The sequence below is a fragment of the Dama dama genome, chromosome 26 (genome assembly GCF_033118175.1).
Source record: "Dama dama isolate Ldn47 chromosome 26, ASM3311817v1, whole genome shotgun sequence".
Lineage (NCBI taxonomy): Eukaryota > Metazoa > Chordata > Mammalia > Artiodactyla > Cervidae > Dama > Dama dama.
This window is the reverse complement of record NC_083706.1, coordinates 52,804,848-52,831,524: the sequence shown is the minus strand read 5'-3', so window position 1 is coordinate 52,831,524 and position 26,677 is coordinate 52,804,848. Positions and strand designations below refer to the sequence as shown.

Below are 26,677 nucleotides of genomic sequence, written 5' to 3'. Positions count from 1 at the left end.
CTGACGATATACCCTACGCGGTGCTTCTATCTTCAAGATCACTCTAGGTGTATTTCCACTCCTATCTGAGGCTGCTTTCATAAAACAGATCCAGCAAAAGGACTTAAAAAAAAAAAAAAGGATCTTAAAAAAAAAAATACTCTTATTCTGAAAGTCCATAGATGGTCTTGAGATTAAAAGCCAGGCTGCCATGGTTACACAAAATGCCTCTTCTTAGACAAGGACCCTCAGGATTCGAGGAGAGCTGTTTAATGGTGATGTTGTTGTTCACATATCCCCTGGGAACAGGAGGGATTTCTGCGCTTGGTGATGGAGTTAGGAGTACAGGGCCGTAAGCATCCTACCTGGGCTGGGGCTACATCCCCCGAGGGCTTGCCTTTGGATCCAGAGGAGACCCCTGTTCCCCAGGACACAGAGGGTTAAGGGCATGAACTGCTGGGGGCCTGGGTCTAAGAAATGCCTTTCCCAACAAGGAGCCAGAGAAGGACAACAAATAGCTTATTTCCCAGAAGGCTGAACAGCCAAAATGAAGTGGCTTTTGAAGATGTTTTTTATTGACTAATAATTCAATAAGATGGGCTTTGAGGAAATGAGGTTACTTCAGATCTGGCTACACCAGGAAGCAAGACTTGCTACTAAAATCCAACCATCTTAAACCATAAACATTTGCTTTGCTTCCCTCTTCACGAGAGAGAATCGTATCTTCACTAGATGTTCTGCATAGAACTAGGGCTTGGAATGCCTGTGGATCTGTAGGCTGGATAATTAACACACTATTCTTATATTATGTGATTTTGTCTTCTGCAGTCCTGGGCTGTGGGCTTCTTTAAAGCAAGAGCAGTATCTTCTTGTCTCAAGGAGGATAGGCAGAGTATTCAGCACGGTCGTTACAGCTTGTAAGTACTTTTTGAGTGAATAAAATGGCTTAGGAGTTTTGGGAGCTCTTCTTTCACTTAGATTTGTGATTTTAATAAATCTGCCTGGATTTCAAATTGGACTTGTCTTTTGAAACAAAGTAACTGACCAGTTTTCAGTCTCAAAATTCCTACATATCTACATCTATCTATATGGGCTTCTTCCCTGATTGCTCAGTTGGTAAAGAATCTACCTGCTATGCAGGAGACCCTGGTTCGATTCCTGGGTTGGGAAGATCCCCTGGAGAAGGGAAAGGCTACCCACTTCAGTATTCTGGCCTGAAGAAGTCCATGGACTGTATAGTCCATGTAGTCGCAAAGAGTCGAATACGACTGAGCAACTTTCACTTTCATGTATCTGTATATTAACCTCCTTAATCAGCAACCTCCAGTCAAATTCTGAATGCAAAAGGATACAGCTACTTTGGAAGACAGTTTGGAGATTTATTACAAAACTCAACGTCCTCTTACCATATCACCCAGTAATGGTGCTCCTTGTTATTTACCGAAAAGAACCGGGGCCACACAAAAACCTGCACACGCGTATTAATAGCAGTATCATAACTGCCAAAACACGGAAGTAACCAAGATGTCCTTCCATAACCTAATGTATAAACTATGGCCCATTCAGACAGTAGAATGCTATTTGGCACTAAAAAGAAATGAGCCATCAAGTCATGAAGACATGGAGGGACTAAATGCACATCACTAAGTGAAAGCAGCCAGTCTGAAAAGGCTATGTACTGTATGATTCCAACTACAAGGCATTCTGGAAAAGGCAAAACTGTGGAGACAGTAAAAAAAAATCAGTGGTCAGAACAGGGATGAGTAGATGGAGCACAGAAGTCTTACTAAGGCAGCGAAAACACTCTGTTGTTTAGTCGCTAAGTCATGTGCTCCCTAAGTCGCTAAGTCACAAACTCCCTTTGTGACCCCATGGACTCTAGTCCTCCAGGCTCCCCTGTCCATGGGATTCTCCAGGCAAGAACACTGGAGCAGCTTGCCATTTCCTTCTCCAGGGGATCTTCCTGACCCAGGGATTGAACCTGAGTCTCCTTCATTGGGAGGCGTATTCTTTACCACTGAGCCACCTGGGAAGCCCTATGATACCCTAATGATGTATACATTTGTCCAAACTCATTGAAAGTACAGTGTCGAGTAAACTGCAGCATCATCCATGGACTTGGGTGATCATGACATGTCACTGCAAGTTCACCAGTTTTAACAAACGCCCCCTCTGGTGCAAGATGTTGATAACGGGGGAGGCTGTTCATGAGACGGGCAGGGGAATGTATGGGAAACCTCTGTACCATCTGCTCAATTTTGCTGTGAACCTAAAACTGCTTTAAAAAGTAAAGTCTACTGAAAACATAATAAGACAAAGAAAAATATTTTTCCAGAATCACCAGGGCATTAAATTGAGAAGATAAAATGATGTCTATTTATTTGTGACATTTTCTGTGATGGAAGAAACCATGAAAAAATAACTGATGAAGCAGCCTCAATAAAGCTAAGTATCTCTGAAAACACACACGTTCTAAAATAACTTGGTATATTATAATGTACATGCAGAATTGAAATCTTTATTTGGATAATGGACATATGATTTTAAAACTTCTTTTGACAAAGCACACAAACTCCCCAGGAGCAGGTTATATGTTTTGAATCTGCTCTGCAGTACACCAAGTTTTTAGATAGTTGGATGCTTTTGGCCAAGTTCTATAGTGCACCTGTGGAGAGCAAGCTTATACTGCTCTGACCAACAAAATTAAATGTACAACATACACAATACGCACTTGTCCCCACGGTTTTTAATTTACGGCTTCACAAATTTGTTAACAATTTCTTAGAGCTGCTTTGTTTGAAGAGCGTAACTAATGCATGGTAGAAAAATTTGATAAATTTTATTGCAGAAAGAGGCTAAAAATTACCTGTGCAACAAACTGATGTCTTCCATTGAAACTTCCTATCTTTGCTGTCTACCCAGACCACATCCTTGAGGCTTACGAGTAACAAGATTAATGAGAGCAAAATCCCCCAAACTGGTCACCAAGGGAGCATTTTTGAAAGGACATCAACAGTTGAAATGTGTTTGATTTTAAACCATTACTCTATCTTACTACATGGCTTTACCATATTGTGGGCAACACATGTTTGATGCATAGCTCTTTGGTTTTAACGCATTCTGATATACAGAGAAATGGTTATTTTGTTCATTGCATGTTCCTGAGTTTATTGAATCATGTACTGATTGATTGTTGAATCTGATAAACACCATGTGTCCGATCCAGTTAAGGGCTCAGAAGTTGACTGTGGTGTGATAATTCATCACTATGAGTAACACAGGGAGCCAGACAGACACGATTCCTGCTGGGACACTTCCCAGTGTCTTTTAGCCAATAGTTAAAGCCACTGGCATACAACTTGGTACTGCGACAATCCCTTTCTAACATATAGCCCGACAACTTCTCTCTCCGCTATTTCTGAATTTTAATTTCATTACAGCAGTTCTACAGAGAGTTCCTACTCTTCAGAAACATTCATAGGGAGGACAGGTGGTAACTCAAGACTGAAAAGGAGTGGGCAGAGAGCCTCCTGGGCACCCAAACCCGAGGCATCTCTTGCCCCCAGGAGAGGATCCTCCTAGAGGTGGCTCATTTCGACCTTCTTACCCAAATCCTTGGCTAGGAACCTGCAAGGAGACAGACCTCACAGCCTGCCTTGTCTCATCATCACCTTTGGGTCTAGTGGGATCGCAGATAAAACAGAAACACTTAAGAAACGGGAGTTGGTGTGGTAACCAGCTCCATTTTTCAAGTCTGGATTATTTAGATTAAATTTACGTTTTCCTTTTCTGTTTTTCCACCAGCTCTGTCCAACGGGGTCTTGAAGAAAGGAGCACCTCTCTTTGAATTTAGGGGAGACGGCGGTAAGGAAAAGAATGAGTTTCCCCACATTTCCCTTAGGGACATTCTCTCCAGCCACAGCTTGCTGCATGTTTTCTCAGATGTGGAGTTCTGTAGATAAAAATATTACACGTGTATTTCAGTAATTAAAACAAGCTGCACTTCCCGCCAATGACTTCTCATTAGTTTTAGTTCGGATACAATCTATACTCCGATTCAACAGCTTTTCTTTGCTATAAATCCTCTAGCATGGTGGAGGTGGAGAATCTTCAGCAGAAGAGGATAACAAGTAATTTAGAAGAATTTGGGTTAACACCCCCGAAGGAGTCAAGGTATTTACAAGGCTTTCTTGGTGTTTATTAGTACAGGTAACTGACAGTTCACATCAGTGGTCTTCCCTTTGCACAGAACAGAATCTTTGTCACACAGACTCATGGAGAGTTCAATGAAAATGCAATGTTCTCTGGAAGACACAGAAGTACAACTTAAACGGCATTTTTTTCCTTTCGTGTCTCACTATATCAGGTTGCTTTCATTATAAGCTCCGAGAGCTATGAGAGATTTAATTCATTTTGAAACCAACACTGAGGGATGACAGACTACTTTCAGATGTGATATCATATGTTCCCAGTTCCTTAATTTTTTTCCTCTGACTTAAAAACCGATGTTCCTGCTAATAGCCCCACAAACTGGTGCTTAAAAAATAGTAGAGCTTAGGGTGGGGCATTTGACTTGTTGATGCAGTTTTCTTCCCTGGCATACCAGTTTAGACCTTAGCATCTCTGAATTCGTAGCACTGGTGTTTTCTCATGTACAGCGCTCCACCCACTAATATCAAGTTTTCCATTTTCTCACCATTGAGAAATTTAGAGTAAGTTTAACTTTTGAACAGTTTTTCCAATGTCCTTTCACCTAAGTGAAAAGTCACTGGGCAGAAGCATCATTTACGTAATTTACTTAAAAAGTGTTCAAGGCAGCTTCTCACCTGCCCTGTTAAGTCTGTTTTAATTTTTAGGATAAATCACTTAGAACACTGTGACAAGAGGTTTTTAAAATTCAGGTTTTGAGTACAGGCAAAGGCACTCTATTCCTCCCCTAACCTTGATAGACATTTGAAGTTAAACGATTATGGAATTTTTAGTATCAACTCGAATAGTTCTGTAAGAAAATACTTCTGGATTAATTTGCGAGTATTTTCTTCTAACATTTTACTTGTAATCTCTTCCCCCTAGTTTTCCTTGGTATTCAGCTAGGTAGCCAGGGCATACACGAAGAAATCAGAGCCACAGGAGTTAAGATTGTGCGTCCTCACTCAGACGCTCCCCCGAGCTGGAACTGCTGCAGAGAAGATAAAAACAGGCCCCTGTGTCGTGGGCTCGACTCTCTCCCTACCTCACAAAACAGTACGTAACTGCAGACTCTGATTTTAATGTACTTTTTCCAGAAAAACATGAGCTTACTAATATTTTCTTTTAGGTGTGGTATATTTTTTAAATGTTCGATTAGCTTAACTGCTTTCTAACAAGACCAAAAGGAGCGCCTACAAAAAGGTAGCAGATAATTATATTTTTAAAAAGTGACATCTGGATGAATCCGAATTCATCCTGTCCCTTCACGCGACAGGAATTGCTCCCTAAATATTAAGAAATAGATGAATTACGAAAGCCATCTTTAAATAGAAAGCATATTCATCTGATCTTTTAGGAGGAAGACTTGAAAACCTGTTTTAAATCACACCCTTTGCGAAGCTAGTTTGGTGTGTGTAGAGTTGAAATTACCACTCTGAATCTGAAGGGGAAACACCGGTGTCTACAGGCACCAGGGAGGTGAGAAGACTCAACCAAGACAGTGTGGCCGCCCACAGCCCAGGCGTGACCCTTATATACACACATACCCCGGGCCGTACGGAGGCGGCGGCGTGACAAACCAGCGGGGATTCAAAAGGGGTAGTGGACGCTTGTGTTTCACCTGACGGCTATCTGAGGCACACCCAGGCCCGTTTTCTAGGTAATCTGGTCTCTGAAGGGCTGACGACTTTATGAAGAGGGTTTAAAAAACGTCTATCCAGGCTCTGAAGCTGGCAGGTAACTAAAGCAACGGCAACTCTGCGTCGGCCAGGCCAAACGCCACCTGTGGGCAGCTGGTGTGGACCCTGGCTCGGGTCCTACCTCTGACAGCTGCTCTCAGAAGCGTGGGAAGGGAACCCTGCCAAAGAGACAGAGGTCCTAGTGAGTCATCAGAAAGGGGAAAAAGAAACCTGGTCAATACAGTCATGAATAACTGAGGACTGGGAAATTTACGGTGCAGGGAGTCCTAAAACTTAGATGTCAAGGTAAGATCTCTGAGAAAAGGTTTCAGATCACTGACTTTTTATTCCTTTTTAACCAGTTCTTCCTTGCTCAAGAAGTTGACAACATTAATCCTTGACAAATGGCCCACAGGATCAAATTTGGTCAGCACACCTTCCTTCGTACCTCTAAAAACCATGTATGAGGACTTCCCTGGGCATTCTAGTGGCTAAGCTTCCGCACGTCCAGTGCAGGGGCAGAGGGTCCCACCCCCGGTGAGGGAAATAAGATCCCACAGGCCACCAGAACAAAAGCAAAACTGCGTTCAACTGTACCTGCATTTCTTAGTTGGAAACAAGCATTTTGGATGCACACGGAACTGAGGAACACTGTAGCTAAATCGGCTCAGTGACTTCCTTTTCTAATCACTGACATCAGGGGTAATGTTATGATCGGCTTCTAGGTAAGTGAATTGGAGCTCCAGAATGTCAGATTCTTCTATTTTCTTCTCAACAGGGTTAAAGGCACCAATAGAAGCTGAAACTGTAACGTGCACTCTTCATTTTCATATTTACACACGTGTGGGTTCTGGGAAGGGGCATGAGCATATTTATACACGTGTGGGGTTTGGATTTACACACGTGTGCGGTTTAGGAAGGGGCATGGGACATGAGCATATTTACACATCTGTGGGGTCTGGGGAGCGGCATGAGCAGCGTCTCAGCTGCAGTGGGCTTGAGAGGATGAAGCACATGCACTTTTTCCAGTTGGTTTATTGCACGTCATGTACAGTCATACGTGGTTCTCCATTCACATACGATTTGGAAAGGCCTATTTCAACTTCTCTCTGTATAGACAATTTCCACGAGTTCTAAATGTTTCATACACACCACTACAATATAAGCCACAAATGATGTATTTGGTAATCAAAATTTCTCAATAATAGCATTTTCAAAAGATATGTATATACATATATAAATTTTTTTTTTCTGGGAGTTGTGCTTTATCTGCAATGCGGTGTCTTTTGCCATGAAGGGACAGCAAAATTGTAAGCAGTGAGAAGTCCAGGTTGTGCTATTTGCTGCACCTACCGACCACTTCTCCTATGAATTAATTCTTCTCCTTCTCTCCCAACCCCCTGCAATTAGTGCAGCAGAAACACAGAAAGGACAGCACTACACTCAGGGGAACCAGTTTGATTCAGCATTGAGTACCAGGAAGGTATATAATTTTGTTATGTGTCTTCATAGCAAAGGCATTTCAGCTTAGGTAATATGTTAAAAGAAACCACAGATAAAATTACATGTGTGTACCATATGAATCTCTCTAAAAGTAAAATTATCTATAAGATGAATTATTTTTCCATTTTAAATAGTAAGAAACTTTTGAGGATGTTTAAAAATTACGTTTACTTAGAAAGTTTATGAGTCTATAAAAAGTTCTCTGGATAACTTTTGCTATTAAATAATGGATTATAATCTAGCAATACATTTCATTCTACTAAAAATCACTTGCTGGTAACCCTACAATTGCTAATTGTTACCAAGACATGATAGACATCTTATTTCAAACACACAAACCCCTTCCCCTCAAACTGGAGAAACTTTATAGACTGTCATTTATAAAAGGTAGCTGGTAAAGAAGAGTCTTGATTTGGTAATGACCAAATCAATGTCATTTAAATTACACCTACCGTCTGCTTTTGGTGTACTTAAAAACTTACAGCCCTTCGTATTTGTTCAGTATTTATTGAGAAACCTTAACCACCTCCTATCTTGTGTGAACATTCGCACATCTTGGCTTTATGGACAGGGCGCTCTGACCGCCCCCGAGGTGGCTCTCCCGCACAGACTGCACTAGTGTGTTGGTGAATATCGACTTTCATGCTCTATTTTCCCAGAGGAAAATGCTTGACTGCAAATATATAACTTTACCAACTTCTCGACTGAAAGCTTAACTTCCAATTGCTTTGTCAAATACTAGTAATATAGAACAATAAACTGACCCTGGCATTTTATCATTCTAACAATTTGGCGATTTCAAGTTTAATTCTACTGTATCCTGTATAAAAATGGGTTTTGTCATTTTTGCCTTTTAAAACGGGACTTTTCCAACATAAAAGGTGGCAATACAACGTAATTATACATAAAAGTTCTCTTAACTGACAATGAGATGAGACTGCATTCACAGGCTTCAGAAAATGTAGAATACATAGAAATTCTTAATCAACTTCAGTGACATGGTACCATGATGACTTGTATACTAGCAGCTTGAAAGTTATCTTCAAATTTTTACAAAATAATATATATTAACTGTATGGCAATGTGAAATTTTATGGATAGTAGCATATTAAAGCTGTCTACCTAACAATAATAGATTGCCCCCATCCCATCAGAGAAGCAGTGTATTTGTTTGATCGAAAGAACCATCTCAATTATGATTAAATCTGATGCTCTCGCTATTCTATGTATTTCATGTATGTATACATACTATGGGACTACGTTTTGACAGTCTGGTTAATACCATATTGGTGTGGTTATGTCTTCTGTAACATGTGACTCACTTCAGCCCCAAATTTTAGAACTTTAAAATAAATAAAAAGCAATTTACAAAAATAAGGCATTATTTGCAAATGCAAAAATTCGTCCTGAGAATTTTTATCATCCAGGAGGACCATTTCACAGAAAAAGAAATACCACCATCTGTGAAACATAAATGCACCTCAAGAGTTAAAAGAATCGGTAAGTAGAGGTCAGTTTACCTAGGCCACAGCTAAGAAAAGCAGGAAGGTAAGTTAATAAATCTCCTTAAATTAACTCCCATGCAAACAATGATACATGTATTCCTTTCCGAATGCACGGTCCCTCCCCCTGACTTCTTGCATTGATGCACTCTGACTGTACTGTGGAAGAGGGTGAGGGAGCAAGCTCAGCGATGCCGTCTGACCTCGTGCTGAGGGACCTGCGTCCGTGGTCGTCATCAACAGCCGACGCTGGGCTGGCCTGAGACACGGAGCCACTCTACCTTTGGCTTTCCGTAACAGGAGCAGCTAGCCAAAACAGTTCATAACTTTACACTGGAAAAATGTCCAATTAAAACACCAATTTGAAGAAAGGTAAAACGTCATCAGATGCTTTGCTTTATAATGTGACCATTAGATTATCTACTTATAGAAATTTAAAAAATGGTTCAACAAAGAATCAAACTGGTTTCTTGGGTATATCATTACGATAAATCTCTTTACTCTTTATGCTGTGAGCAGACAGTGATTATTTTGGAGAAGGAAAAATAAGAAAGTGTGGAATTAGTAATGCACAAGTTGAAAGGCAGGTGGCAAGACTAGAAGAACGCTTCAAACCAACACTACTTTGTTCCCGTCTCTACTGGCACCTACCCCCCAAGGTAAAAGGCCAGAATAACCAAAGCCATTTTAACAGTAGTGCGCGGAACTGTCAGCTGACAAACAACATAAAAACAAGTCACGCTATGTTATCTGTGGTCACTTTCTTCAGGGTTAGTCCAGTAATTCAAGACTTTACATTCTTTTGTCTTTATTTGTTTATTTTAATTAAACATGTAAAGGTTAATAAACAGACATAGTCCAGAGTTAGTAGGTTGATATTATAACATTTATTAAAATAATGCTATGGGTTAATAGAAACAGCAAAGAACCAAAGAATTAAAATGCAAGCTATGTAAAATCCCAACTAAAACCCAAAAGTGTCTAATGTATTCATTCATTAGCTAACTAAAAGCCCAAGAAAGACAAGACACCCAATGTAATAAAGTACTGGAAAACAATTGGCAATTTTCAGTTATCAAAATTGTGGATTCTGCATTTTGTATCCTTTTCTCAATCAAGAAAAAAATTCTTTTTGAATGTTATATAACATACATATAAAACAAGATAGAAAAATACATTATAAACTTGTAACAATGGCTGTAAATACATTATCTTACATGTTTCTCATAGGCAATAGGTTGGTTATGGTACATACATAGCATGAAACTACTGAGATAATAAAGAATAGACAAAAATACATGTCAGCCGTACGGTAACATACAAGCGACACTCCCATCTACCCGCGCTAAAAAATTACATAATACTGTCAGAAAAAAAGGCTTAAAAACTACATATTTTAATAAGAAAGAAATTCAATAAAGAATGATAATACTGAGAACCAAGGCATTCAGAGATTTCAAAAGTCATGCTTTTTTTCAGTTGATCCAAAATTTTATCAACTAAGTTTTCAAACGTTTGTTCAGAGCCAACATTACTCATCAATGTCACGCATTTATTTCATACATTTACTTTCTTCCCCATAAAAGACCTTTGATAAACATCTAAAATGTCCAGGTATAACACAGTTGAGATGAAACTGGATCAAATACTGGTATCGTTTTTAAACTATCACCTCAAGTGTTTGAGTGTCGCAAATTTATTCAACCAACCAAACAAAATAAAAATCAAAATGGCACAGCACATATGGTAAATCAAGCAAAACAACTCTATGTGTAACAGAAAGACAAGCAGTGTCACACTAAACCAAAGCTAGCTGAATACAAAACAACAAATGTCTATTGCATAGTAAATAAACTGAAAACGGTTTCCAAGGGGACAAGATGACGGAGGTCACCGCGAAGGTGCTTACTGAGCTTATGCTGACCTTTGACTGTGAAGCCGTGACGGTATGCAGAGGGCAGGAGTTGATGAGCTGGGGACCTACAGCCACTCGCCATTTGCCACATCTGGTACTGGGCATTTAATGCTCACTTACAGGTCAGTGAGATCTGCAAGCTCGAGTTCCGATGCAGAGCTTTGTGCATAGATCACTTCAGCCACAAAACCGACTGAACGTCCGGAGAAACTGCAAGTTCATACTCACATGTAGTTGAGTAGTCTATGCACAATGATGCTAGTTTCTCTCATTCCTTTAAAGTTAAACGGGGGCTGGGGGCGTGTGTGTGTGTGTGTGTGTGTGTGTGTGTGTGTGTGTGTGTGTGTGTGTGTGTGTGTGTGTGTGTGTGTGTGTGTGTGTGTGTGTGTGTGTGTGTGTGTGTGTGTGTGTGTGTGTGTGTGTGTACGCGGCTTAGGCCACTGAAACCAGCAGAGATGGACTACACAAGTGATCTGGTTCTGTAGAAATGAGTCTGATTTAAATTTGGGTCATTTACAAACACTGTTATCCAGAATGAAAATCACAAAGATTCACTCTTATGAAAAAGACTGCTGTGTATACTATTACCACCGATTAATAAGAAAAAAATCCAACAACACGCCCACCAAATAAGAGTTCTAATTTTGTCTATGAAATGGTGTTCTAATCACACGTAATGTTTATTTCAGAACCCTTTGGGCTAACATTACGTATACCAATTACCAAAAGCACTCAATTGTGATTTTAAAAGGATGTTTTCAAACTTACTTGTTAGGAATTAGAAAAGTTATCAAATTTTTTCACAGTATCAGATTTGGCAAATTGATATCAAGGTAATGTGGCAAAAATCATTTAATTCAAACCATCAACTCACGTGTCTCCCCTCACATCTTCTTTCACATACTGGGCGACTGAGTGACAGGCATTGACTTGTATTCTGAGGGAGGAGCTGATCTTACAAGACACTTGACTAAATGACCATGAAGAAAAATAAGGCACTTTCTTTTCTTTAGACTTATTCCAATACTTAAAAAATAAAAAAGAAAGACAAAAAGGCTCTTTTGGTCTTTTGTTTCTTGACAACCACCAGAAAAAATCATTTAATGAAATAAAGGGTTTCTTTGTTCTTTTTCTTTTTTTTATAACACTTGAAAGTATAAAATGCTACATTTCCAAAAATATATATATTTTTTCTGCACCAGCACCCTTGTATAGTAAAAGTATCTACTTTTTTTGTTCATTTGTTTCAATGCACTACACTTTATCTACAATTTCATTACATGTATACAGCAAATAGGCAAGCATGGCTTTTACATCCTTAATGATTTTTTTCTATACAGGGAGGTTTAAAAAAAATATTTGAACAGTTTGCCCAGTAATGTGACACATAATGCATGTACCTTGTTCTCATATATTTTTTAAAGGAGGTGTAAAATAAAGGTTCAGTAATTTTAACTCAGATATTTATCTTTTAAAAAATAGTGTTGCAGTTTTGTTCTTTGCATTACTTTCCAAAATTCCTTGTTAAGTTTTTCTCTCATGGCACACTTCTAATACTTCAAATTTTGGCAGGCAATATAAAAAAGGCTGCGACTTCTGCCCTTTGAGGGCACTGTAGTGACTAAAGAGCAGGTCAAATTTTGAATACTTTTTGAAATCGCTTCACCAATGACACCCCTGACCAAAGGTTCATGCATGATGCATCAGCACAGTACATTCAGAGCTCTGACTCGCTACGCAGAGAGGTTCCTAGAAGTCTCTCACAGTAACTGCCTCTGTCGCTGGCCCTTCTGCAGTGAGGCCTTCTCACCGTTCGCTTAGGGCGGACACTGAAAGGTGGTCAGTGCTGGGGGATGGATTGGGCCTTATTGCTTTACACTCTTCAGTGCAGGGTCTAGAACCACTTTCACCCAAACAGAAAAAGAAATAACAAAACAAAACAAACGAAAGCTGAGTTGGAGGACAACGATTTCTTTGTCTTTTGTTTGGTTAGATGGTAAGACGAACGGACAAGTGCCTCAGCTCGCTGCACTGACGACAGGCAAGCAAAGGCGATTACCAGTTAACTGATCAGCAGGCAGGCATGGTCAGGTCATCATTGGGTGAAGAGTTCAGAGGTCAGAAGGTCATAGGTTAGTTGCCGGTGGCGGCTGGGTGGTTAGAAACAAAAAACAAAAAAAAAAAAAAAAAAAAAAAAGAAAAGAAAAGATAGAGAAGAGATTAGTTTCAGCTAGTGACGGCTTAATGACAACATGAAAAACTAATCACAACTAATAAAAAAAAAAAGCATGTTTAATTCTGACAAACTGATTAACACCATCTACAGAATACAATAAAAATCATGACAATTCCATATCATGATTTGAACAAATGAAGGAGAGCCCACTCCCACAAAAAAAACAAAAAACAAAAAACTGTTAACAGGAAAAATAGAAATAAAATACAACTAACAACTAATAGTTAGTAGCAGTCAATGAAGGAGACTGGAAAACAACATCAATGAATAGGCTCGGTGTACAGAATTCTCACAGTCAGTGCAGCTACCAGTGTCTGACTGCTATTAAGCATTAGTATTCTCTCAGATGCAAGCATTAAAGCAACTATTAATGATGGATGTGATTATTAATAATCAATGATTAACAGAAATGAATCTAAAGAAATTTAAATTTCTATGAATAATCTGGTTCAACATAAACTCTGGGCCAAACAAAGTTTCTTTTGTTCAATAAATGTTTATTGCTTTTTCAATTATTCTATTTACAAACAACATGGAATTTCTTGGCCTCATGATACAAAGCAACACTAAACTGTAGTCTAGCAGTGTGGGCAACATCATGGGAACCAGAAAAGGGCCAGGCCTTCTGTGCAGGCCAACACTTTCCAGTTGGAAATACTATTTTACACATATAGAACACTTATAAAATGCACTTGCATGTAAACACTGTAAAATCCTGCCATTTAAAATTCTATACTCAAAAAGCTCTAAGTACATCAAAAAATAGAAGAAATTTCTAATTGATACCAATAAGGCATTTTAAAACTACAAACAGCTTTCTTTATTCAATTTCAAAGCTAATACTCTGCAAATACAATAAAATCTGACATTTCATATACATTCCTGCTTTATATTTTATATTTTAAAAGAAGCCACCTGTAAATACTATTTTCTTTTGCAAAATAACAAACAGAACAAAAAAATTAAAAAAAAAAAATTACAGTAAAACATAAAGTAGTTCTCAAGTGGAAAAGTTATCATTCCCAATGTCCTTGAGTTGCTCCTTCCTTAATCAACCTCTGTCACATTCTGCTTCACCAAACTTGGTCCACTTAACAGTAGTATGATTTTTAAGACTTATTCAACAGCTTTAATTATTTCTACTATATTCTGAGGTTTGAGAGAATTTTCTGTACTGTTGCCACTGTGACTAAGGCAGAGGAGATGTCAATGAAAAGATATTCAGTGCAAAGGCAGATTCTGTGCCACTTGATAAATCAAAACCCAGTAGGTGTAATGTTCACAGAGTTTAAATGATCTATATAATGGACTGGTTTACCTTCATATAAAAAAAAAAAATGCTTTCTAAAAGTCTATCACATAGGACAGCTTATAAATACTACAAAAATACTGTATCTTCAATGTGACCAAATCTTCCCTGAATTTGTTAAAAAAAAAATTGGAATTTTATTTAATTAAAATAAAAACTGCTACTCCAAAGTTAAAGAAGAAAATAAATATTTCACATGATGTAGTCATACCACTTCATAGGTACTCCAGAAATATAGAATCTTAAAGCATTTTTGAAATTACTTAAAATTTTGATTAAAATTGTATTAAGCTTTTTATACAAATTATATAAATGATGGTTTTTGTAAAATCATTATTTAGAAAAATTCTGATTACGCCTTTTTGAGTGTGGAATATATAATCAAGCAAACTACTGTTTCTATATATACCAGTAAACCTAGAAATATGTCCTCTGCCGAGTCCTGGCCTGCTACAGTACACACAGGTGTGTCAACCGTGCAAAATCACTTACGGTTCTTTACAACTAAAAAGTCAGTTGGTCTTTTATAGGCTTCATATTCAGTTTTGAAATATGTGAACGGGGGGGTTATTTTTAGTAAAGAACTAGATGGTTGTCAACCATGCAGTACTCTAAATGCTCATATAGAATTACATGGTTATATGTCTAAGGGCTGAGTTTCCTTGCATAAATGAATACTTATAATCTTCCCTTCAAAAGATTAAAAAATAATCATTAAAAAAAAACCTCAAAAATAGAGAAAACAGTAGTATCATAAAATAATTTAAGTGAAGAACTTCAGACCTCTCCCTTAGACCCAATGAGTGCATACAGTGATAGTAACAGCAGTATACAAGTATCTGTTATTTTAAAAAAAGAAAAAAAAGAGCATTTCGGTTTGCTGACATTGCATTTTGAATAAAAACAGTGATAGGACTAATGAAAACACATAAACTACAAAAGAGCTTCTCATGGAATGTGCTGTCAATTTCAAATACAGTATAATCTTTCTAATATTTTCAACTGTCTCAAGGCACTGGAGTGTTGACTAGACCATTAAAATAAAATGAGAAATCTCTTTAAAAGGGCATGCAGGGAAAGGTTAACAGAAGAAAAACTACTTTAAAACAGTCTTTAAAACTGTTTCAGACATTAACAATGTAAAAACTTCCAATCCTGTGTGGAAGTATTCAGTTTCCTTAAATTGAAAAGTTACTTAAAAGATTTTTTTTTTTTTTAATTTCCTCCTTCACTAGGAGACTTTCTGATACAAAAAGGGTCATTTACTTGCTTGTGGTGCATGATGTACTTACATTTATATTATCTTCATAGATAACCACTGACCTTAGGGGGGGTCTGTTTATTCAATAATCTCCGTGAGTAATATACACATTAGTTAAAAGTCTTCAAACTCTTTAATTATGTATGATGCTAAATAAATATCATCGATGTCTTTGGAAAGGTATTTTATTCTGATGTGGACAGCATTTGTGTCCATCAGTATTTAAGATAACTATGTGAAACTGACAGATGAGATCTTTCTCAAGTTCATAGAAAATGTAGGATTGGGGTGTAAATATATCACTTTCCACCACTAATATTAGAGACTTTGATCAAATTAATTAGTAGGTAAAGATGTGCCATAATAGAAGTCTGCCAAAAAAAACCCCAAAATCCTTTTTTAAAATCTTGTTTTGGATTGCTACCTTGTAATGACAAACTCAGAAAACAATGTCAATAAACCAAAACCGTCACTCCTCAATAAACATAAATAATTTTATAGAAGGGTCCAAGAGCATATATAGGACACAAATTATACATGTGGAAAAGGAGAAAAATGAAGACTTATTTTCCAGTCATGGGTTAGTCAAGAAGGACTTTCTAACAGCTGGATTCACGTCACCACAAAATTTCAAGAGACAGTTTACCTTCACATAATATATCTTAGCAGCAAATGACAAAAATCAAAGGATCCATTTTGGGACAAGAATGTAAGAATAAAAGGGAAATGATTTTCTCATTCATTAAAAAATCCAACTTCATCAAAGTCATCTTCACAGCCCCTTTTTGATTTCAGCTAAGGACCTGACATGTATGTATATCCTTGTGTGTATACAGTGGAGTTCAAGTATCTTACTAAAAAGGAAAATGGAAACTAAATCTTCAGTTTTCTCCAAAAGGACACAGGAGGAATATATTCCTTTACTTCTCTCATTAAAGCACCATCTGCTTAGTTCTTTTTGCAAAACCAACCCAAAATTTCAGAACAACTAAAAGGTAAATTTTAGCAAAAATTATTCCTGATAAATAAGGCAACATCAGAATTTAATAGCTCCCCAGATGGACTAATTTACATTTTAGTAGAAATAAATCATTGTACATACTAAAATAGAATTTAATAAATTAAAATATGAAGGGAGGAAAAGAAAACATCCAAAAAACCCAACCCTTAAATCTTTCAATTATTACAAATTAATTTAGAAAAGGAAAAGAAATGATGTGCAGGCAAGCAGTGATTTTTTTCCATCAGGTGTGGTGTTGCAAACTTTATGAACACCCAACGCACTTCTCATAAACAAGAACTGCAGAACTAAACTAACCTCGGTCTGCGGTCACAATCCTTTGGTAAGGATGGACACGCATATCGTGCCTTCGAACTTTAGTAGCCACCGCACCTAGTTAAATTGCAATTACCAAGACAAAGTTAGAAAACATTCACAAGGGAAAAGAAAACAAACATTAACAGCAGGTTTATCACAATGGATTTCAAATGTTCATTTACTACAAAAGTTTTGTTTTAGGAAACACGTTAAGGCACAGTAGTCTTAAAATTAACCATTATATGTTGCGTATATATGCATCTATTAATATTGCATTCATTTCAATCATCTTGGCCTTAACCTATTTTATCCATTCATTTATAATCCCAAGTTACAGATTTCATGAACTCTATTAGATCCAAACATAGTTAGGCTTTACTAGTCACATATTCACTGAAGTGCCTTTCTTGCAGCAGGACTACTTAAATAATGCCATGTTTAATACTGACAATTATTTGCTAACCTTAAGACCACACTTCCAGAGTCTATCACTTAAGAAGGTTTAAATGCAATTCTTAAAGCCTACAGATTGTGGTTCTAAACTTCGAGTCAATAAGTATGAACTGCAATGAATTAGGTGATTAGTAAAGCAAACAGTATAGTACACTTAGCAGTCAGTATACTACTATACACTCCTGTATAAATCACCGTTACTTTGTAAGGTTACAGACTAAACCAATTAATAACAAACTTTTACTTTCTATCAGTGTGCAAAAAGTGCAAGTAAGTCACTGACTGCTAGGCTAAGCTTCCCTCCCACCCCCCTGGAGGCTGCTGAGACTAAGCATTTGTTAAATTCAGATCTGATGAGGGTTCAGTTAAGACCGTTCTTGAATTCTTAGCCTTTCGTTGGGAAAGCCATACCTAAAGATAAAAGGAAGGGAATTAAAAATTAGTCATCAATGAAGATTTGAGGCTAATACCAATCTCCTCACTACCACCAACACATATGTCTGCATCTGTTTTGAAGGGCACTGCTTATTTTAAAATACTCATGTGAGACTTGCTATATAGCATGCATGTTATCTGTGTGCAAGTTGATTATAACAGCAACTTGAAATTCATTTTCTCAATTCTCCAAGTGGTCAATATCATGTTTTACTGCTGAGGTGGCAAAGTGAGAAATAAAACTGATAATGGAATCTTGACATTTAGTGCTCATTATCATTCACCTTATGAATGTCAATTAGGTATCTGTGTATTTTACTTTCAATTTTGTCAGTCTAATAATTAAGTATTATAAATAAAAATTTTCCAACACAACAAAAGCACATTGCTTTAAAATGGGAAATTTAACCGCAGTGCCTCTTGCTGTTTCTAAGTAGTAAACTGGTCCATCACCCCTTTTCATTTTGGAAAAACTAGTCTTATATAAGTGTAACTCGATGAGGCAAAATCAGTGAGATCTTGCATTGAGAGTGTGGAACAGCAGCTGGTGGCTCAGAGCGCCAGCCCTGCGGGAAGCACCAGTCAGACTCCTCGCGCAGACGCTGTGCGTGCAGCAGAGAGGAGCTCTGGGGAAAGGAGCAGGCGTGGGGCCACAGGACAGAGCGTTAACAGAAAGGAAAACGTAAACAGGTTACAGGTTACATGTTATTTTAAAAATGCTTCAAGAAATGTGCAACAGAAACAAGCCTCTCAGAAACAGTTCTATTGTATGATTCTGACCTATAATACTTTTTACAATGATTTAGAGATAAACGGAAAACATGTACAATAAAATGTATTTGCTCATGAAACAAAATGCACCTGAGTGCATGCACACACACAGATAACATACAGAGCACTGTGGCTTTTTTTAATTGAACAATGAATTTTCAAGTTTCAATCTTAGTGTCCAGGTTCATTAAAAACTTTCAAATTTTTATAAATCAATATTAATGCTGGGGAAAAAAATAACTTTAAAAGATCAAAGTCCTAAAAGTCAACAGCATGCACGCAGCACCAAAGTCATGTACAATTCAAGAAAAAAGAACTCAAATTCTGTCTGGTAAAACAAAGGGGCAGCGCGGAAACAGTGTGTCCACATTGACTGGTCGTGTTAGAACAGCTGCTGCTCTAGTCCTTCATCCAGCAGTCAATGGGCTGAAATATCAGGCATGACTGGCATTTCAATCCACTCTATAAAAAAAAGGCGTCAGTAATGTCTTTTTCAAGCACACCACTTTTTGTTTATGTAAAACTGAGAGTTTACAGCATGATCTTAATTTTTGCCTCAATTGTGATTCTAATTCAGTGAGACTTGGTATTACTTATCAATTCCATACTGTACTACTGAAACTAAGAACGTCTCTTATCTTTAATATTAACTAGGACTTCAAAAGAGAAAAATTGAAGAAACCTGAAGAATGCAACTATTTATCTGGTCCCTTTTATATTTTAAGTGACCACAAATATCAGAAAACACACATCAGGTTTAAAATGTCTCAAAAGACTTTCACACAAAAATTGAAAATGTAGCCAACAAATAAATTTCCGACACAAAAGCAATCTAAAAACTGGGTGGTGGAGCTGATGAAGGGGTAGGCCTATGAGTGGGATCTAACACTCAGAATGACCTCAGTGATGTCAAAAGTGAAAAGTATTTTCTGTTTAAAATGTTCATTGCAAATTTACCCAACCAAAGAGACCGTCAGTCACCAAAGTGCATCTGAATAAATTTCAGGTACAATTATTTAAAGGGGGAACCCTTATAAGAGGCTGAAATAAAATTTAGTTTTCAGTCTTTCCAGTGGAAGCTTGTCTTGCCTCTCTAAAATGGATATATCATTTCAAAGTCTGGGGTAGCAAAAGTGATGAAGAAAAATGCTGTTAACCATACAACTTACCTAATACACCACTAGGTTCAATAGGATACTCAAGGATTGATGTAGCTGGTGCCAACGTGTAAGGGTATTCGTAGGGTGTGTAGATTAACCCAGCCTCGGGCCCTGGAGGAACTATTGCAGCAGTAGGGTGAGGAGTTCCGTTTGGCATGACAGCGGTCTGTATCTGTCTGATCAAAGGCATTATGGTAGGGCCAGCCGGCGTCGGAGTGCGCAGGGCGGCTGGTGGGAGCACGGGTGCAGGCCCGGTGATAATCCTTGGAGCAGCCTGGGCTGTCGCTGCAAGAGAAAAGGCAAGGGCTGCTACAGTAAGCAAAGAAATTCAGAAGGAAGTGCAGAGACAGCAGTGTAAAACACGGAAAATGAGAGGGGAGGAGGAAAAAGGGAAAAGCAGAAAAGAAGAAAAATAAAAGGAAATCATTAGTACATGCGCTGATCACACAAAAATGCCAAAGCACACCAATCAAATGCAAAACAGCTTCCCCTTTCCCAATGTGATTAAGAATAAATGTGCAAAATTTAAAAAGCCACTGGGGGGAAAAAAAGAATGAGACCATTAAAATAGGTTATATTTACTTCATATATTTGGTATGTCTATATTTTTAAGATCTCATGAGACTAAAGGTGCATGCAGAAGCACAAGAAAACACTTGCATTAAAAGATGTTAAAAATACTCTGTAATTAGAGTCCACAGAAATACAGTTTTAGTATATTTCTAAAGAGTAGCTTCAGTTTCAAATGAAGGAAAGAATAATTTTCATTGTATTAACTTAGCCAAATAACCAAGTTATTAATTTCCTACATTTGTAGTGATTAACTTTTTCATAGAAAACACAAAAAAAAGGTCACATTCCTAAACACATGACTATTAATGATATACTCATTTTCATGAGTAAATAAAAGCCAACCATTTACAAAAAGTAACCACTCTAAACACACTATGGTGCCTATATTTTGGAAAGCTGGCTATGTCTTTAAAATTCTATACCTGTAATTTAAATGATATTATGTTCATATGAATGATGAATAAAACTTAGATTGTCTCAAAATATAAATTTCACATTACTTCATTTTAAATATGAAAAAGCAATCCTCTTACAGTTTATGAAAGCATGCGCAATACACATCAAGAGGAAAACGGCATTAAAAGCAGTGCCATCTACTGCTCTCTGTGAACTCATGTATGAAATCAATACAGGAAAAATACCGGAGGAAAAACGTGCAAGCGAGGTGAAAGAACAGAATTCAACAGAAGAATCACTGCATTCATGTATATTCCAAATTAGCTTTTAGTTTTTAGAAAAAACTTCTTTGCATAAAGATAACAAAATAAACTAGAAGTCTTAAATCTGTAGTTAACAAAAAATTTTTTGAAACTCTTGAATTCAGAAGCTAAAATTTCATCAAAAGAATAAAACAAAAGCTTATAAACTCAAAACTTAGACATGTTGGCATAAAATAAAATCAAGGGAGTGCCCTCATTCTTGAAAACAGTAGAAATGGAACAGTGAGGCCCATATCAAGGGACAATTATTTCAACTCTTCACTTTAACTGTTCATGTACTGTGCTGCCAAAAGGAGAGGGGGTTTGAGGACAAAACAGCTTAGACAGCTGTAAGCTCTGGTCTTACGTGATTTAATGTTGGCATCTCTGTAGGTGCCGTTGAGAATCGCAAGCTCCATCAGCTGCATCTTCTTCAGGCTGTCTTCTCCCTCTGCCTATACATGGAAAAGACAAGAGCACTAAGCGCCTGAAACAGTCCATATCCATTACAGCCATATCTATGCAAAAACCATAAAATAGGTATCATGTGATTACAGCCACTGGTTTCAATCAGGAAACAAACATCCGGGAAACAAACAGTGAGTGAGTAAGCGCTGAGTCACTCAGTCACGTCTGACTCTTTGCGACCCCCAAGGACTGTAGCCCGCCAGGCTCCTCTGTCCATGGGATTCTCCAGGCAAGAAAGCTGGAGTGGGTTGCCATTTCCTTCTCCAAGGGGGACAAAAGGTGCTACATGCTAAAGCCCATTCAGTAATGGGATATTAACACACAAGACAAGCGCTTGCAACTGCCACCAGCTATGTTTCTATTTGGACACTTCTTACGTAAGCTACACTGATGAATTAACAATCTCTTAAAAACGTTTACTTTTAAATGGAATCAATGAAAATGTTAGGTAAATTAAATATAGTATAGTCTCTACGTTTAAGTCTTCATTAAAAGACAAAAAAAGAAAACAAACTGAGATTTTAAACATGTAAGATTCAACTGTGGTATTCAGGTCAGGAAATTTTGCTTAATTCTCCAAAAGAGGAAAATTTAACAAAATCATAAACATAAGAATTTCTAAAAATCTGGTCTACATTCTGGTTTCTTATCCCAAAATCCCTTTCTCCCCTCAATTAGCAAATGCTATCAATTCTAAAGCAAATGAGTCTTTAAGATCATCTGATACCTTGTCCAAGTCATGAAAAACTTCACAGCGAAAAGGAGCACTACTAAAATATTAATATTAATAAGCATACACCAGGCAAAAACCAGGGATGTCTCTGACATCAAACTGTTAGGCCATTTCCTTGACCTTGGACTTGCCCCACCCTCCTCACTTACTGCTATCACTTTTGCTCTCAGCATTATTGGTTTATTACCAAAACTACTATAATGTGTTAAGAGTATCTGTTCTCCAATCAATCTATGCACAATGGCCAGTTAACTGCCCAAATCACAACTTCCATTCTAATGTTTCTTGACAGGCTCATGTCTTAAGAACCTTGCAGTCTCTTACTAGCTAAAAAATAATAATAATAATACATTTAAGCTATTTATGGTCTGATCCCAAAAATCTTCTCAAGTTAAATCAATGAATCTCCTACTATTTGTTATCTTATGGCATAAACCAAACCACATCACTTCCTGTTATTCATCTCTGTGCCTCCTCCTATTGCCTCCATCTTGAATGCTTCTCTGCACTCCACATTACCACCCATACTTCTTCCCAAATCCTACTTTATCCTTGCAGACTTCAACCTAAATGCTACCTTCTCAGAGGGTCATCCCTAGAGCATATGTTTCTGCTTTGTGTTAAAGTTTGTTGTATACCACAACTACCAAGAAACGAGCAAGTTCCCTGAGTACAAAATAGTTCTCATTTATCACTGCCTATCTTCCTTATCCACCTCATCTCCCCAAGTCATTTGCTAGGAGTTATTTTTAAATGATCACTATGAGATATCTTTATTTAGAAATCTCAAATGTTTAAATCCTACAGAATAAACTTAAGCCACAGAAAAATGAGGTTCACCCATGAAGAAGTGGTAGAAATGGAACTATGTGCTGCTCACATATTTTACACATTATACTGCCAGGACTTAACATTTTAAAAGGAAAGAAACCCAATGATACGTTTTTCTGATGTAACGTTGGTCCTTCTTGATTCAAGAAAGGAGCAGTTAACAAACTTCTCAGCACTTTCCTGTTATACAAAACTCTGTCCCTGGCACTGTAACAGCAAATAGGGTACCATAATTTGTAATAAAAAGAACTGCTAAGTGGGCTTTTAACAAACTACAAAAAAAGTTTCTTAAGACAAGTGAAAACGTCATGAAGACCACACTTAGCGTGCCACTGCTGACTTTTCAGAAACCTACTTGCAGTCACAGAAAGTGAAGAAGATACTTGCACTCTGTGGAACTACTATTCCTGATTCCTATGAATGTGCACAGATGAAAAAAAAAAAAAAAGTAATAATATGATTCACTTGAAAGATACAACAATTACTTGCAAAGAAAAATAAGTAAGCATTATCACTGGAAGAGAAGAATTAGAAATATACTATGATAAAACTCCTTTAACTTGTCCACTGAAAGCTAATAATACTGAAAATTAAAACTTGTTTCCAATTTAAACCTAATTAAAAGACACATGCTCCTTAGAAGAAAAGCTATGACAAATCTAGACAGTGTATTCAAAAACAGAGACCACTTTGCTGACAAAGGTCTATACAGCCAAAGCTATGATTTTTCCAGTAGGCATGTACAGATATGAGAGTTGGACCATAAAGAAGGGTGAATGTCACAGAACTAATGCTTTCAAACTGTGGTGCTGGAGGAGACTGCTGAGAGTCCCCTGGACATCAAGGAGACAAAACCAGTCTATCCTAAACGGAATAAACCCTGAATATTCAATGGAAGGAGTGATGCTGAAGCTGAAGTTCCAATACTTTAGAACCTGATGCGAACAGCCAACTCATTGGAAAAGACCGTGATGCTGGGAAAGATTGAGGGCAGGAGGAGAAGGGGGTGACACAGGAAGAGATGGTTGGAGGGACATGACTCAATGGACATGAGTATGAGCAAGCTCCAGGAGCTGGTGATGGACAGGGAGGCCTGGTGTGCTGCAGTCCATGGGGTCGCACAGAGTGGGACATGACTGAGTGACTGAACAACAGGAAAAGAATACTAAAAGAAGTATATAAACTATACCTTATTTAAATAGAAAGAAAGATAGTAAGTATACCTTCAGTCATCTTCCATAGTGAAAAAGTGGTACGTATTTGAAAATGTCCAAAAATTAAGCAGAAACAAAGATGAAAGAAATGAAAGAAATGATGAATCACAATGCCTCATACACAGCACTGTACAAAGAAGAGGTGCTTGAACACATGTTTTCACTGAACAGTTTCTTTTGGGTAACAATATAACCATACTCATTAGCTGGTGATGCAATGTCAAACTTGGGAGAAAGACAAAGGAAAAGATGATGGAAGAGGCACACATGTGTGCATGTGTAGGGCATGCACATACAGGTGTGTGCATGCACGTCTGCAGGGTATAGGAAACAAAACAATCAGCAGAGAATGAAAACCAGTGCAGCGCCGCCTTCACCCGGTGGTGTCGGCCACGTGGACCATGGTGACACAGCCGCTGGAGGCCGCTGACACAAGTGACAAATTACGGTACACACTGCATCGCCTCACGTGGGGCAGGCTCCCCCCACGTCTCCTGGCAGAACAGTCCAGAAAGCAGCCTCTCCTGCATCCTCAGCACTCCCATACACTCTGCACTCACAGAACATGATGGTCTGTGTCTCAAGACATGACTGGATACTTGGGTGCTCTAGTTTTGGGGTACTGTGAATAAAGCTGCAATGAAAATTCTTGTACAAGGCCTTTTTTGGGTAAACCAAAGTTTCCAATTCTCTTGGATAATTACCTAGAAGTGGAATTGCTGGGTCATGGGATAAATGTATTTTGCATGGAAAACATTATATAAAGATTACTTGAACTCAGTAGGATAAAAACAGACTATAAACACACTCTCTGAACTTTTTGGGTTCTGCAATTAAGGATGACAAATTATGGGTCTATACAAATATATATAACTTATGTATATATTACTTAACATACAGCTATGTTATCAGCTATATATAACAGCTATGTTAAAGTGCTAGAAATAGTTCATGGTTAATATTAGATCAGAGTAACATTTTAAAGTAGAACAATTTATACACTGTTCTACCTTATTAGAATTAGATATTAAATTCTCATCATCTAAGCATTTATGTTTCATAACAGATCTATGGCACTGGTGTTTCATTATCCCCAAAGCTCAGAAAAGTTAGGTAGCTTACCAAATGTCACAATGCAAAACTGGCTTTCAACCGAAGTACCTGATCCAAAGTCCTCATTATACCTTCTGCAATGTAATTTATGGTGACTTCAAGTGGAAGTATCTTTTGAATTCATCAAAGAATTCACATAGAAAAATGAATGTAATGTAATTAATTATAACAGAGAGCTAAAACAAATATGTGACTATTTCCAACTAATTAAAATGTCAACTAGCACAATAATTTGAACTACTGCCTGTAATAGAAGCCCAAACTTTCTAGCTTAGCAGTCAAGGCGCTGAGTCACTTCTAAAAGCAGCCCTATGTGCAAATGTTTTGCACTGGTCGAAATCATCTGTCCACTCTCTCTGAGAGTATACTCCGTGCGTTTCTGCCTCTAAGTGAGGTGAGACCTGGTCTAGAAGCATGCTGCGTATGCCTCTTCTTACAGCCCAGGCAGATCACTGGCCTCTCTAGAGTTTAGCCTTTTCCAAACACTTCTAAATTCAAGCTACTCCTTTTGGGGTGATCAATCACATACAGCCACAAGGAAGAAGGTATCTCTTGTATTTTTTCTTTTTTTTTTTTTAGGAAATTTCATGACTTGTAGCTATGAATCAACGAACAGCCAATAAACCAGTCTTCTTTTAGCCTGCAATGCGCCTCACAAAAATGAACCTTCTCAATACATTTTAGAAAATTGATTCTTACTTTTCTATAAACTTGAAATAATGAGTAGGTTTTCCAAGCATTAAATAAAAAGTACACAACTTAATTCACTTGTAGAATAAGAATGAACAAGTAATAAAGAGAACGAGTGACAAAGTTATGAAGAATTAATACCAATCATTACCTGCATCTGCTCCTGTCAGCTAAAAAGTCTGACAAAGAACCTGACCAACTTAAATTTAAATAGAGGGCTTTACACAGGGCTGTGACATAACAGTGCCTGTCTTGAAAGGCTTGCTTTGGTATTTTGTGAATGGACTGTTTGGGGCTCAAGTATGACTAGAGAGACCCGGCCATCAGCTTTAACCCAGCCCAGGTGACAGAGGAACTGGGTGGGTGGGGGTGGGGGGAGGTAACAACACTGACAGAAAAGTAAGTTAGATCGACAGGACTTGATGACTGACTGGATAGAGTGGGTGAGGGAAAAGGAGACATTAAAGAATGACATTTAGGTTTAAAAGCGAAGGGATATGGAATCAAAAGTTCTGTTTGGAAATACGAAGCTTGAAATGCTTAAACACCCCAGGGGAGATATCAAGAAGACGGCGAATACAAATCTGAGATCTACTTTTTAACTTAGCATATAAAGAGCTAGTAGAAAAATCACCTCTCACTCCATTT

General features: G+C 37.7%; 1 protein-coding gene across 8 annotated transcripts in view; it reads right to left on the bottom strand.

The window, feature by feature from the left end:
- Positions 1–6,863: 6,863 nt before the first annotated feature.
- The window catches only part of QKI (QKI, KH domain containing RNA binding), a 149,542-nt gene continuing 129,728 nt past the window's right edge, over positions 6,864–26,677 (bottom strand). For 2 of the 8 annotated variants that reach the window (XM_061130292.1, XM_061130291.1), the window contains exons 5-8: positions 21,348–21,435; positions 19,719–20,018; positions 16,891–16,965; positions 6,864–12,916 (exon numbers count right to left, since the gene is read on the bottom strand). In XM_061130292.1, coding sequence (XP_060986275.1) covers positions 12,900–12,916; positions 16,891–16,965; positions 19,719–20,018; positions 21,348–21,435 — 480 coding nt within the window. In that variant the 3' untranslated portion in view covers positions 6,864–12,899. Of the gene's footprint in view, positions 12,917–13,478; positions 17,755–18,597; positions 19,012–19,718; positions 20,019–21,347; positions 21,436–26,677 lie in introns of those variants that run through there. The other 6 variants (XR_009690689.1, XM_061130288.1, XM_061130289.1 and 3 more) reach the window with 6 other exon arrangements.